This window comes from Ixodes scapularis, unplaced genomic scaffold (assembly GCF_016920785.2).
Source record: "Ixodes scapularis isolate PalLabHiFi unplaced genomic scaffold, ASM1692078v2 PGA_scaffold5__190_contigs__length_132052651, whole genome shotgun sequence".
Classification (NCBI taxonomy): Eukaryota; Metazoa; Arthropoda; class Arachnida; order Ixodida; family Ixodidae; genus Ixodes; species Ixodes scapularis.
The window spans coordinates 11,167,470-11,180,563 of NW_024609880.1; the positions used below are offsets into that span (position 1 = coordinate 11,167,470).

Below are 13,094 nucleotides of genomic sequence, written 5' to 3' on the forward strand. Positions count from 1 at the left end.
ATCTCGAGGAACCCCTAGCTGGCTAGAGTGGCAGAAGAGGAACCCAGCATCCTGAACTCAGCATCGATGCGGTAAAGCGGGGACGTAGACTGGAGACCTTGCAAACTAGGAAGCTTTTGCCTTACAGTTACGCATCAATGGGTCCCTCCGATCCGCAAAATGATGCTAAAACTGGAAAAACCAACCGCTTAGGGGAGGGATGGTCAAGGAATTTCGGGAGGTTGGGGAACGCCTGAGTTCCTGGGAATCCGGTTCGAGAAGTATAGAGTAACAAATAAATAAATGAACTCCGTACGTCGTGAAACTCGGGGGGGGCGAGGCATTGCAGCGTTTGAGCGCAGTTCGGAGGGGCTTACTCGTCCTTGTAGGTGTACCGCTTGAGCCGTATGCCGCTCTCCTCGCTCACGATGACTGCGTAGATGTTGAGGTCGTTCTCGTCCCTGCCTGCAACCCCAACGGCGACTCGTTTCGAACTGCTCTTGCTCCTCGCTTCACCCGAATTGTGGAAGAAGGCAAAACAAAAAGAATGTGATGGAAAAAACGCAAAAGAGCTTTGGGCTGGTTTGCCGATCGCTGCAGCAAACGGTCCGGCAGGTAGAACAGCCGCAAGAGAGATTTTTAGCTCCAGGCCGGTATAACAGCTGCAAGAGGAATTTTTATCTCTGGGCCAGTTTGCCGATCGCTGCAGCAAACCAGCCCGGTGAGTATAACGGCCGCGAGAGACTTTCATTTCCGGGCCAGTTTGCCGATCACTGTGGCAAACTAGGCCCAGCGGGTACAACAGCTGTCAGAGGAATTTTTATTTCCCGGCGGGTTCGCCTATCGCTGCGGCAAACGGTCCCGGTGGGTAGAACAGCCGCAAGAAAAATTCTCAGATTGCCTCTTTAGCTTTATGCTATATGGGGTGAAAGTACAGCCTTCACCAATACGGAAAACCTAGTGGATGAGGCAATTTCGAGGAGGTGTGCAGGACTCGTCCCAGCTAGACCTCCCCCTTGCCCGGGGTGAGATGAACAAACCTTCGTTCTGTTCTCTATCTAAAGATAAAGTGCCTGTGGCCATTGTGAGCTTGACATCGCTATACAAACTGCCTCACCAAATGGGTCTTTAATATTGTGGAAGACAGTACTTGGCATTCTGTCAGTTCCACTCTGCAGAACTTGCCTGTCATTTTCTTTAATGCTCCCTTAAAGGGATACTGACCTTTCTCAAAATTTGCTTTCATTTTTTTGCTAGGCGATTCATTATGGTGTCGAAAGACTACCCAACCAATATTTTGCTACATCGTCACATATATTTTTAATAAAGTAAAAAAACGCAACTGCTGGAAACTAAAACTGGACTGGGGAGGAAGAAACATAGAGGAGGAGAAAGTTACCGAAAGTCACATGGCTGCGATACTTATTTTTTTTCTTCCAATCAACGTATTTGCAGCTTTTTAGAAGCCACAAAAAATGGGTACCATATTTCTTTTCTATTTTTAATATTGTGCACATTCCTTCCATGACCCGTTACTGATAATTTTTGGAGGTTCTGTTTAAACCTTAGAAAACTGCACATGACCACGGAGAAGAGAGTGAGTGCTACTCAAACCGGCCAGTTCTCGATCGTCAGTTTTCGGGCGGAAAGAAAACGAATTTCAAGTTGCGAATGGTTTTCTGGGTGGTTGGGCTCTCGTACGTCAAGTACAAATAAAATCCTTGGCGAGCATAAATACCCTCTCAGTGTCCCCTTTACGACACCTTCCCCAGATACAGCTTTACATGCTGTTCCTAAAGTCCACGAATGCAGTTCCTTTTCCTTAGATTTAGAGACCTTTCACCTCTCTTTTTTTCACACGGAACTGGACTTAAACAATTGAAGCGAGAACAAAATGGAATGAATGCTGGGCACACTCAGTAAACCGTCCCTGGCTAGCCACTAAGCATCCAGCCTGTAAAGGCTGATAACCCGCAGTCGGCTACGGCTCACAAACACTCGGCCCTCTCTACTCTCCAATTACGCTCGAGTCCCACTAGAGCGACAAACAGAGATGACCGACACCAACAAGAATCAAACACCTTTCGGCAAGCCTGCCGGAGGTGTACCTTCGCGTGCATGCTGCACAAGCTTGAGGCTTGTTGGTTGTTTTTGCTTGTCGCTATAGTGGGACTTGAAACTTCCAAACAAACCATTTCTTTTTTGGTTAACCAGGACAGGACAAAAATTAAAACTTTTCCCTCAAACAAGACTAAATAAAAAATAAATTAGTGCGATATTTACACTGTGGGACTTCCTTTGAGCTAGGAGCAATTGTGAGACATGATTCTATTTCGAGACGTCGACCCCGAAATAGAAGCGCCTTTCATAATCGTTCAAATGAATCCGTGACAAAAATATTGCGCTAATATTGTTCTTCCCAGGGAACGCTCGTTTAGTTACACGTGCCCTGTCCGGGCACTTAAAAAACAAAAATACTTTAAAAACTAAAAAAAAAACTTTTAAAAACATTTCTTTTGGGGAGCTCAGCGTGTTCTTGGATTTTTTAGAGTTTCTTTACGAGCACTAAAGCTAGGCTAATAAAATAAAAGAAATAAAAAAGAGCATGAAGTCCTAATTTCTGCATAACTTAAGAGACTTTTAATGCCACTGGTTTGAACGAGCTTCTCGGATCGCATACTGCTCCAACATGAAACTCGATGTCACACACCCAAAGGCAGGCCTTTGGGGCCTGTTTTCTTAATGTGGCGTTATCTTTAACCGTGGGTTAGGGGTCGACGGCGGCACATGGTAGCTAAAATCACCTGGCTTGCTACAACGAACGAAAGGATACACGGGACCCCCAGGCTTTACTATTGGTAACCTGCGCCACCTAGCACCGACATAGAAACATCATATTTATATGCAGAATTACACACCAGATCTTTTTAATTTATCTGTTTCGAGTTTGGAAAAGATTTAACGCATTCAGAAAAGGGTAAGCAGTTGTAAAGACATCATTGTGAATTGTAAAACCGAAGTGGTTATGAAAATTAGAAAATATTTTATTATATAATAGACAGGACCACTAATATTTGAGGCCACACTTAAATATTGCATCTTATTAGGGAGTCGCAAAACGTCAGAAAGCAAAAGAAATAGGGAGGGGTTTTATTTGAAATATTTTGCCCAGAGATCGTACTTCGGTACTACGAAAAAGAAGCACAGACGACACAATAAGAAAATGAAAATGCAAAAAAAAAACAATATTATACATACCTTTGGCAGGGTAATACTTGGGTTCTGGAGTGATGTGAGTCTCAAAGGGACCATTGTTGTGAGCCTTGCGGTCATAGATCACAGCTACATCGTAGCCAGCATCCTGCGCAAAACGTGCCTGCCGCACCAACGAGACCCCTAAGAAACCTGATCGCAGGACCGAAGCCGGCAATACAACACCTAAACTTTTCTCCTGAAGCCCCATTTGTAAAAATGATAAAAAATTACTTCACACGGTTGGCTCGTGAGACCTCGCGAACCGCCCGAAAGACGCACCCGTGCGTTGTTTATGAAATTTCTCCGGTCATCTCGAGCAACATCGAGCGACATTAAAGAACTCGGGTTAAGGGGCGACACCTTTTTAACCGTTCCCTCAAATTGATTGAAACTTTCAGGGGGATTTCAACCCCATCAGGAATGATGACATCTAAAGTGTCAGTGACTGAAAAGTGACTGAAAATTGGGCAACGCTGCCTGGGACGTGCCTGGAACCCAGTTCAATCTCCAAAAAAAATATCCGAAATTGCCTTCGTTGTCTCTTTAAGTAAGGAACCCTGAACTTCACAATAGAAACACCATATTTTCTGGTGTATAAGTCATGGCTTCTTTCAAACATTTTTCTGGGTGCATCTTACACAACAATGCGACTTATATGTTTGTTTGTTTTTTGTCAAGGTGCGAAGCCACGTTTCTATGCTCCGCACGCCATGTTTCAAGGAGCACCGTAGCTATGTAGCCATTGGTAGTGCTGCGCCTTCCAGGAGGCACTGCTGTTGCCACGCTTTTCTACACTTTTCATAACTGACTCGGAAAGCGAGAAATTTTACGGTTTCCTCAAAGAGGCTCAATCCGGATAGGCAAGACAGTGAGAATAATGCTTTTACAGCATGTGATTGACATTGCCTAATTCAACTATGGTTCCGTACTCTTCTGCTTCACTTAAGTAACACTTAAAGGTAAAAGGGCTGGTATACATGCATTGCACAACTTTTTCGCGTCTTTCTTAATCTCCGTTTCATGAGCATACTCCAGCCATGTTGCTACATGTAAAAGGAAGGATTGCAGCTAGCCGATCTTAGAGGTACACAAAGAAGTTTGTCAAGATTTATCTATCCACCAGTGCGTCGATGCTCGTGTCGGTCTCAGTGGCTGTGGTGGTCCAAAGCTTCGTTCACACGTTAAACTTTCATTCGCTCAGCACATGTACACTAGAATAAAGTCGATTATCTTCTCATTCTGTGCGGTTTACGTCCTTTGGCAGTGAAACACTCGATTGCCATTGCCAGACAGTGCTGTGCTTCTAACATTTTTCGTGAGTCGAGATGTTGAAGTAGTTGCGCTTAAAACGGTATGTGTGAACTAGCCGATTGTGCGAAACTCCGACTTCGCAATACCGATGCACGGAAATAGAAAAAATTCTTAGTGTAAACCAAGGATGGGCAGTATTTCAAATACAAGTATTTGAAATATGTATTTCAAATACTTTGTGTATTTTGCATTTGTATTTAATTACAAATTGGGTAATGTATTTGACGTGTGTATTTAAATACTAAAACGGGGGTATTTCAAATACAATTGTAATTAAATACAATTTTGTGGGCGAAAATACATCCCTGAAATTTATTGTCACGACTCATTTTGCTCAACCTAAGACGCGTCCCTGGTGTGAAGTGTGAGTTTCTAAGGTACAATACGAACTTATGTTCGCCTGCCCCCGTTGAGCGCCTATTTTCCCTTGGCAGCCTTATTCTGTGCCCCAACAGGGGTCGACACGTTGTTCGAAAAGCTTCTGCTGCTGAAGTCGTATTAGTCGAAACTTCACAGATTAGCACGCACCAAAATTACACTGTACTGAGAAGGTCTTCTCTTTAATGTTGCACTTGCCTCTATTACGTTAAATAAATGTTATTGCCAAAGTTACAATTTTTGTTTTTATGCATGTGGTTGGAAGATATAGTCGACATTTTTTATTCGGCCATGGGGCTTTTTTCTTTTTCTCCTCAGTTTTATTTTAAAGGCACTGTCCAGAGCAGTAAGAAAACTACGTTCTGCACCGAATGCAGTGTCTCTCAATCAAGCACAAGCGTTTATGACTTTGTGATTACGGTGTTAGTCCAGGGCAAGAATAGTGACGAAATCGACGTTCACAGGCAGACTGGCTAAATAAGTGCCTGTGACAACTTGTGATGCTTTCCAGCCTGATTTCCATCCATATTTTTGCCTGGAACATTCTAAAGGCGCGGGTCGTCCAGATTTTCGTCACTGGTGCGAATTGCAACAATAAAAAATTCTCTAGCTAGTGCTGCACGTCTTGGTCTCTCGGTTCTTTGTTGGTCTATACCAAAATGTAATCGACAAAAAGCTGCTTGAAGCTCTGTACTTTTTTCACCTATTACGTTCAAGGTGATTACATTTTTTTGTGATTATATTTCTATTACGTTACTAGAGCCTCACACACTAACTCCCGGTGGTGCGATGCAAAATTATAATGAGATACCCAGAAACCCGTTGCAGGTGCCCTGAAGTCGCTGACGCAAATTTTGAAGAATGTATTTGGAAAAGTATTTGGAGGAGACCAAATACATTTGGTTGTATTTGTATTTTGTACTTAAATACTTTTTTGGGAATGTAATTAGATTTGTAATTAAATACATTTTTGACGAAGTATTTTGTATTTGTATTTCGACACATATTTTAATGTATTTTGCCCATAACTGGTGTAAACTATGCAAAAAGGAGCGACCTATAAACCAACTTTTCCGCGAAAACAGCTCAATATATATATGGAGGGGCCACAAATAAAAGGGTGCAACTTATACTCCAGGAAATACGGTAGTACATATTCGCAACCAATTTTTCGGACGGCCTGAAGTCTAAAACTTTGACTCTTTGGACAAAATATTTGCGAGCAAGCAGCAGAGACAACATGCAGAAACCGCCATTCTGAATTCTACCTTGGCTGCAAATGGATTGGCTTGGTTTGGCAGCACAATACGGTAGTGACGTCGCCTAGCGGGGCAACGTCACTACCGTGGCGTCGCCCCGCTAGGCGACGCCACGGCAATGACGCTACGTTGCGACTTTTTCTGCATGTTAACGTCATCACCGTTATTGCCCTCATTTTGCCATTTTGCAATCTCGATCACCGCATGGCCGAGGACCTTGAAACAGTGGCCAATGTCGACGAGTGCCCAGTCACTGATCTGCGCAGCAATGGGATGGATATTCCTACCAGTACGGCAGGTTCCCACACAGCCTGAAAGGACTCTGGCGACGACCTCGCTGACTGCCCGCAACCGTGGACGTTATGAAGGTGTTAACGCTACTATTACATGTCTACGGTGAAAGCATGATGCTCGCGAAGGTGCAAGCTGATGTTATTGCGGGGAGGCGACACATGAAGCAATGCAACTTCGGTGACTTTTTCTCACCCAGTTTAAACGAAATAAAGTTTGTTCTTGTGATCTGTGGAATTTATAACTGTTCCATTCCGACTTTTTTCTCATCCAAACAAAATCCGAAAAAAAAAAAAAAAAAAAGTTGGCGATTGTAATTGTTTTACTCTGCAGCACCATCTGTGCGTTTTTTTGCTAGGTTCACCCGACTGAGTAGATTCTCGTGAATTCAAACTGTAGATTCTCATAAATTCAAACTCCAGGAAACCACAAATTTTGTTTGAATTATAGGAAGTTTTAATTACCAGAAATTCATCTAAATATTATGCAAGATAAAATTATGGCTAGTTATACGGATGACTACACATACAAAGCATATATTTGATGGTGACCTCTACACAGGACTACTACTCATGAGCTAACATTCCAGACATGAAACATTGTTGAGACGTATAAGTTTGTTCATCCCTCTAAAATGCTGTGTATTGTGGACTGCTTTGACAGCACGTGACACCCCAAAACAAAATCAAGCTTGTTCATCCAGTAAAAAATTTGTCTATTGTGAACTACTGGCACCGTTGAGCGCACTTCTTACCGAGCATCAGCGCAATGTGGAAAGGCAACACCCGCAGAAGCGAGAACAAAAAGTGTGATTCACCCGAAAATGCTGTTTAAATTAAGAGGCTTATATATAAATACATCAAAATTTAAACTTGTTTAAATGAACTCGAAGTGTGAGATATTCGAGCTCGCATTATCGCAAGCCTGCTGTAGGCCATTTCGAAGTATTTGACGGTCGAATGCAGCGTGCAGAAAGCATGGAAGTGGGAGACGGACTGCAGCCTGGACCCCGTGGGCAGGCGAAGGAGGCTCACCTTTTCGGCCAAGCCGCACTCAAACCTGGCAATGAGCACGAACCAGGCAAAGCTGTCGTTGGACGGGAAGGGAGGGGGCCTGATCGCCGAGCACGCAGTCAGTGGCGACGCAATCTCTAGCCGGCCCTGACGATGAGACGTACATCGCAAACATAAATTACGCTTTACTCCCATGCAGGGTAAGCACGCAGCCAGACAGTGCAGCCGGAAAACCACCAATCCGATCCATGCGCTGCTTAAAGGCTACCATGTCTGAACTTGTCGCAGAGTTGGGTGGGACCGGCCGAACATAAAAATGGAGGACAAAGGAAATAGAGGAAAGGACAAACTGTCACTAGACTACCAACCATTTTAATGAAAATCCTCATCTTCGTGTTTTACTAGATGTTCTTCATTAATATAGTTAGTAGTCCAGAGGTAGTTTGCCTCTTCCTCTATCTTCTTTATTCTTCCTTTTAATGTTCAGGTGCTCCTAACCAATACGTTAAACTAATTAGCTGAACTCATTTCCGTCTTAAGTTGCCACAGAGACTAAAAGTAGACATATGAACTGACCGGCTTCAGACGTCTGTGCCACCGGTGCTTCAAACCTATGTATTACCATGCTTTGGCACGACACAGAAGCTTACCGATATGTTCACACTCATATTCAGGCCAACTGCTTTCGGTAAACGTGGGTGAATCAAAATTGATAGTCCTATTTCTAAAACTAAGTGCCGAAAGGAGGTACTTTCCTGTTCTTTAGCCAAGAGGGCCATTTCTTCATTAGTCTACATATCGGAGAAGCTTTTATCCCTCTCCTAGAAGACTTATAGTGGTGAGATTGCTTGTCTGTCATTAAAAAGTCACACACACACACCAAATGTGAAATTGTTGGTCAGTGAGCGGTGCTGTGCAATCACGTGTAGAACCTAAAAATATTATGCTGTAACCAAGAGGGTTTGACGACTTCTTGTTTATTTTTTTGGCAGTTTCACATTTGTGACATAAAACTGTAAAAACAGTCACAGCAACTGCGTATTTGATTGAAAAGCAAACCCTACAGCAAAAGGTGGAGAGAAAAATGAGGCCAGTGCAGAACTAGCACTAGTGAAGATGGATCTTCTAATATCGACTACTTAAGGAAAAGAGCAGAAAGAAAGCAAAAAGGTGCTGCATGCTCACCGGAACCCCTTCATCGGGTATCATTGCCGAGAAGCTGAGTTCCTGGTCAAAGATGTGCTTTAGCTCTGGCGTCGAATTGGTGTGAAGAGGTATCTGGAAAGCAATTTAAAAAAAAATATATTCAAGCAGCAACTGAGCAACCGGTACTGTGCTAGACGATGTGATTACAAAGCCAAATATCCACTTCCGTACCGTACAACCCAGAAAACTGCGGAAAAAATGACTGAGCGAGGCAGCTCGAAAGTTGTTCTACGCAAGGCAGATATTTGGTGCGAGGGCTGCACCACCCCATGTGGCGTCGCAAACGCAGTTTTGCGAACACTGCCTCCTGCAAAACAAACATGCAGTCTTGCACCCTTAAAAACTAGCGCAATGAATGGACAATTTCATTTGAAGCCTGGAATAGATTTCCTTTAGTAATACTCTAGTAAGGGTGGAACTGTTACAAAATTTGATTCCTCTGTCAATTATTTTCACTCGGTGAAATTATTCAACATCTAGAAGGATTTTTTGTTGTAGTCCGCTTACATTTTTCCATATGAGTAACTTTCACGCATGTCCGAATGATTCAGACTAGGTATTGAGATACTGATATAATTTTGGTGGCATTTATCTATCGTCTGGAAAAGCGAGCTTAAAACTCCCCGCAGCGTGCACCACCACCTCAAAGGAATATGTCGCATAAAGAGAGATAACGAAACTTGACCGCACGAAAGGCTAGTCTTTTCAATTCAAACAAAGCCATCCGCAATGCCTCCTCAATAATTGCGAGGCAATATGCTGGCTTGCTGGCACTAAGCTGGAATGTGTAATACGGCTTTCATCAGCAAACGTGCAGAGCTCACTATACGACGAAAGATAAAACTTCCTACCAACACCCAAGTGGAAAATATTCACCAATGGAAACCACTAGACAAATGGCAACAGATGCGTTTTACGACACTACGACTATACTAGTTGTATTTACCCTAAGAACTGTAGAAGAAAAAGTCCGGCTCCTTGCAAAGCATTACTATTTGCTTTGTCACCACAGTTTATGTGGTGACTTAAAAGGACACTGACACCCCTAAAAATATTTCTTTTTAATTTTTGCCAGGCGATTCATTATGGTGTCGGAATACTACCCAATTACTATTTTGCTACAGAGTCACATATTTTTTTAATAAAGCCAGAAAACGCAACAGCTCGAAGCCGAAACTGAAACTCCCGCACCGAACGGAGAAGTGGAGAGGAGAGAGTGAGTGGCGGAAGTCACGTAACTACAACCAACAGTGCGATTTTTTTTTTTTTTTTTTTTTCCAATGGCAGCAGACGAAATGCGTTGCGGGATTTGTTCGCCGTGCGACTCCTTTGCAGTTATGTTTGTTCCGCTCGCTGTTCTGTACCTCAAGATGGGTTGTTTTGCACATTGAAGTGTTGGCAATTAGTAGTGAGTGCCCGTGGTGAATTCCCGTGATCGGCTCCGAAAAGAATACTTCCAAGATGTTGTGTGAAGAGCTGCCTCACATGTCCTGCATCTGAAAGTGGCATTGTGCGGCAGAGGTGTCAAAAATTTAATCCCATACCATTTAGTTCAGCGACGTATCGTCTACAACAATTGTTTTTGTCAGTAATAATTGTAAAAAAAAAAAGAAATGTAAACGTCGAAAAATGTTTGGAAAAAAAAAAAATGGTATGCCCACACTAGGGATTGAACCCATGCCCGCTGTGTGTGAATCGGACGTCTTCCACTGAGCTACTGAAGGAGCTCTATCGTTCATAGTAATGCAGCCGGTCGACTGTATGTCGGAAAGTGTGCTGCCGATTTCCCCCCAGTACATGCGCTCCCGGCTTGAAGTCAGGCAGAACCACGCATTGGCCACATTCACACCTAATAAAGAAACCGTAAACGTGTGTATTCGACTTGAAGTTCGCACTTCGTGCTTGACGTTTGCGAGTGAGATATCTTCAGCCACGATTGCACGAAGACGGCTCAGCGACGTCTTCGTGCAATCGGCTTGCTGGCCGGGCGTGTCGTACGGGATGAATATCAATTCTTTTGATCGGTCCAAAGTTTCTCTTTCGAAGGAAGACAAAATTTGTCGGTACCCTGAACGACAGTTCTGAAGTAGAGGTCCCACGCCCGTCGTCCGCTGCCACCCACGAGTCCCACGATACGCGAAACGACGCCATGGTAAGAATTATGCAGTGAACGCACAGAATGCTTCCGGTTGTCAGAGCAACCTTTTTCAATCAACATATTTGCCGCTTTTTGGAAGCCACAAAAAATGGGTTTCATATTTTTTTTTCTATTTTTAGTATTGACTCTGCCGTCAATGACCAACGACTTTGATGAAATTTGGTGGTCGTGTCTGAACTTTAGAAAACGGCCCGTGACCACAGAAAAGAGAGTGAGCGCGACTCAATCCGGCCAGTTCTCGATCGGCGGTTTTTAGGCAGAAAGAAACCGAATTTCGAGCCGCAAATTCTGTTCTGGGTAGTTGGGCTCTCGTATGTCACGTACAACGAAATACCTCAGCGAGCATAAATACCCTGTCAGTGTCCCTTTAAGCTATATGCAAGTGCATTCTGGATTAGCCACATTTCTTTTATTGAGATCGAAGGCCAAAAGCATGGTTTCTTGCACAAACAGCCAAAGCTTGTAAAAACGACTCCATGCAATGTAGGAAGAATGCGCCAAACTTACTTCTTTCTTCACGTGTCGAGTGTAGGCGATTTAGCTTTTCAGCCTGTCTCGGTACACAAACCTAACAGTAGTGGACGTTATATCACTCACTTCATTTAACTGTGAATGTTACTCTCACAGTTTCTGACGCTCGCACGGAGTTTGCAAAGCAACGGCCCAAGGCACACAAGCACAGCAGCCAAGCGGCGCAAAATCCCCTAGCAAACTACTCGCTCCAACAGGTGAGGAGCACATACCTCGGGTCACAAAGTAGAGTGATTATGATTGTGTCAATGGTACAGATAACACTAAATGGCATCATAGGGCAAATGGAAACTATAAGCACTCAGATATGTCTAAGAAGTGAGTAGAAGTGCTCTTTAGAAGCGTGAGCTTCTAAAGAGCCCAACTCACACATGCGCGGCTCCCCACCTCCCACTAGGCAAGCAGCGATCGAAAACATAACGAGCAACGGGTGTAGTATTGGCGCAATGAGAGCATGCGACAATGTGACAACGCCGCAGGTGCCACGCTGTCGTTTCACAACACCTGCAGTGTCGCCTATAGAAGGACATGGCGAAATAAAACTGGGGTTCCTTTTCCCGGACTAGAAGCGACGAGCTGTTCCTCGCAATCGTGCACCACGCAATGCGGCGGCGCGACAATGGCGGGGCTGGAAACCTGAGTCCACGGGCAGGATTGACGTGTGCGGGAGGTTCCCAGAAAAGGATTCATTCCCACTGCAGTCGGCTTTGACACGGATGGCCTTTGTACCGGCAGATGTCCGTTAGATGCACTGCACCAGCTACATTGTCCGTAGCCAGAACGTCGAAATTACATCTCAGATATGCCCTCCGTTCCACACGAGGACGAAAAAAACTCGACCCCCGCTTTATTCTTTTCGGTTTCCGGCGCCGTTTCTATGGGCCCGACGGAGACTAACACGCCGCTTCGAAATGCAACGGGCGGGCGAGCCGAACAAACGGGGGGCGACAGGACTCACCACAACAATCTCGGCTGCCACCAGCGTCGCATGGAAGAGCGCGGCGAGGCTGACAATGCTGTGGACGTAGAGGATGGTGATGTGGCAAGGCATCCTGCGATGGGGGAACATCACACCGTCAGCGGTCTAGAGCCCGGCCGCCGCCCTGTAGTCGCATCGACGTCCCTGCGCAGAGGGGCGCGCACTGTCACGGAGTGCAAGCGGCTCGACGCCGCGTGGAGCGTCTGCCACCGGAACCGCCATACATTTTCTGGCAAACAAAGTACCCTGCACTCTTGATTTATAGTCTGCACCCTGCGTATAATCCGCAGGGGCAGATTTTGGTTAAGAAACTAAGGTTTTCCTATTGTACAAAAAGTATTCGTACAATCTGTCACGTCTCGTCTCATAACAAACAATCTCGAGAAACAAATGTTAGTATGGTCTGCACCTGCAGGTTATCCGCGCCAAAATAAGTTTCCACTTCTAAAGGTGTTCAGTCCTCAAACTTTAGCACGGAAAATATAGTAGACACAAGTGCAAATGGTTTATGCCTCTTTTCGAAGTATTCTCAGAGCACACAGATAAAAAAATACCACGGTTGACCTCCAAATTGGATCAACACACCAATAGACACAGATGAACTAGCAACTCAAATATTATACTACCAACATTTGTTTTTGTGAAGTTATTCAGTTTCCAATTTAGGTTCTCAATATTTTTTTAATTGAATGTTTTTATTGGCAGCCCACTAGTGGCAGGCTTGGGTGGACTGT

The 13,094-nt window shown here is 44.3% G+C and overlaps 1 protein-coding gene across 10 annotated transcripts in view; it reads right to left on the minus strand.

The window, feature by feature from the left end:
- LOC115320370 (E3 ubiquitin-protein ligase RNF13) overlaps positions 1-13,094 on the minus strand; it is a 40,237-nt gene that overhangs the window by 16,646 nt on the left and 10,497 nt on the right. For 3 of the 10 annotated variants that reach the window (XM_040502702.1, XM_042294377.1, XM_040502703.2), the window contains exons 2-6: positions 12,340-12,433; positions 8,672-8,764; positions 7,508-7,633; positions 3,238-3,355; positions 357-444 (exon numbers count right to left, since the gene is read on the minus strand). In XM_040502702.1, the coding sequence (XP_040358636.1) occupies positions 357-444; positions 3,238-3,355; positions 7,508-7,633; positions 8,672-8,764; positions 12,340-12,432 (518 nt within the window). In that variant the 5' untranslated portion in view covers position 12,433. Of the gene's footprint in view, positions 1-356; positions 490-3,237; positions 3,356-7,507; positions 7,634-8,671; positions 8,765-12,339; positions 12,505-13,094 lie in introns of all 10 variants that reach the window. The other 7 variants (XM_040502700.2, XM_042294373.1, XM_042294375.1 and 4 more) reach the window with 3 other exon arrangements.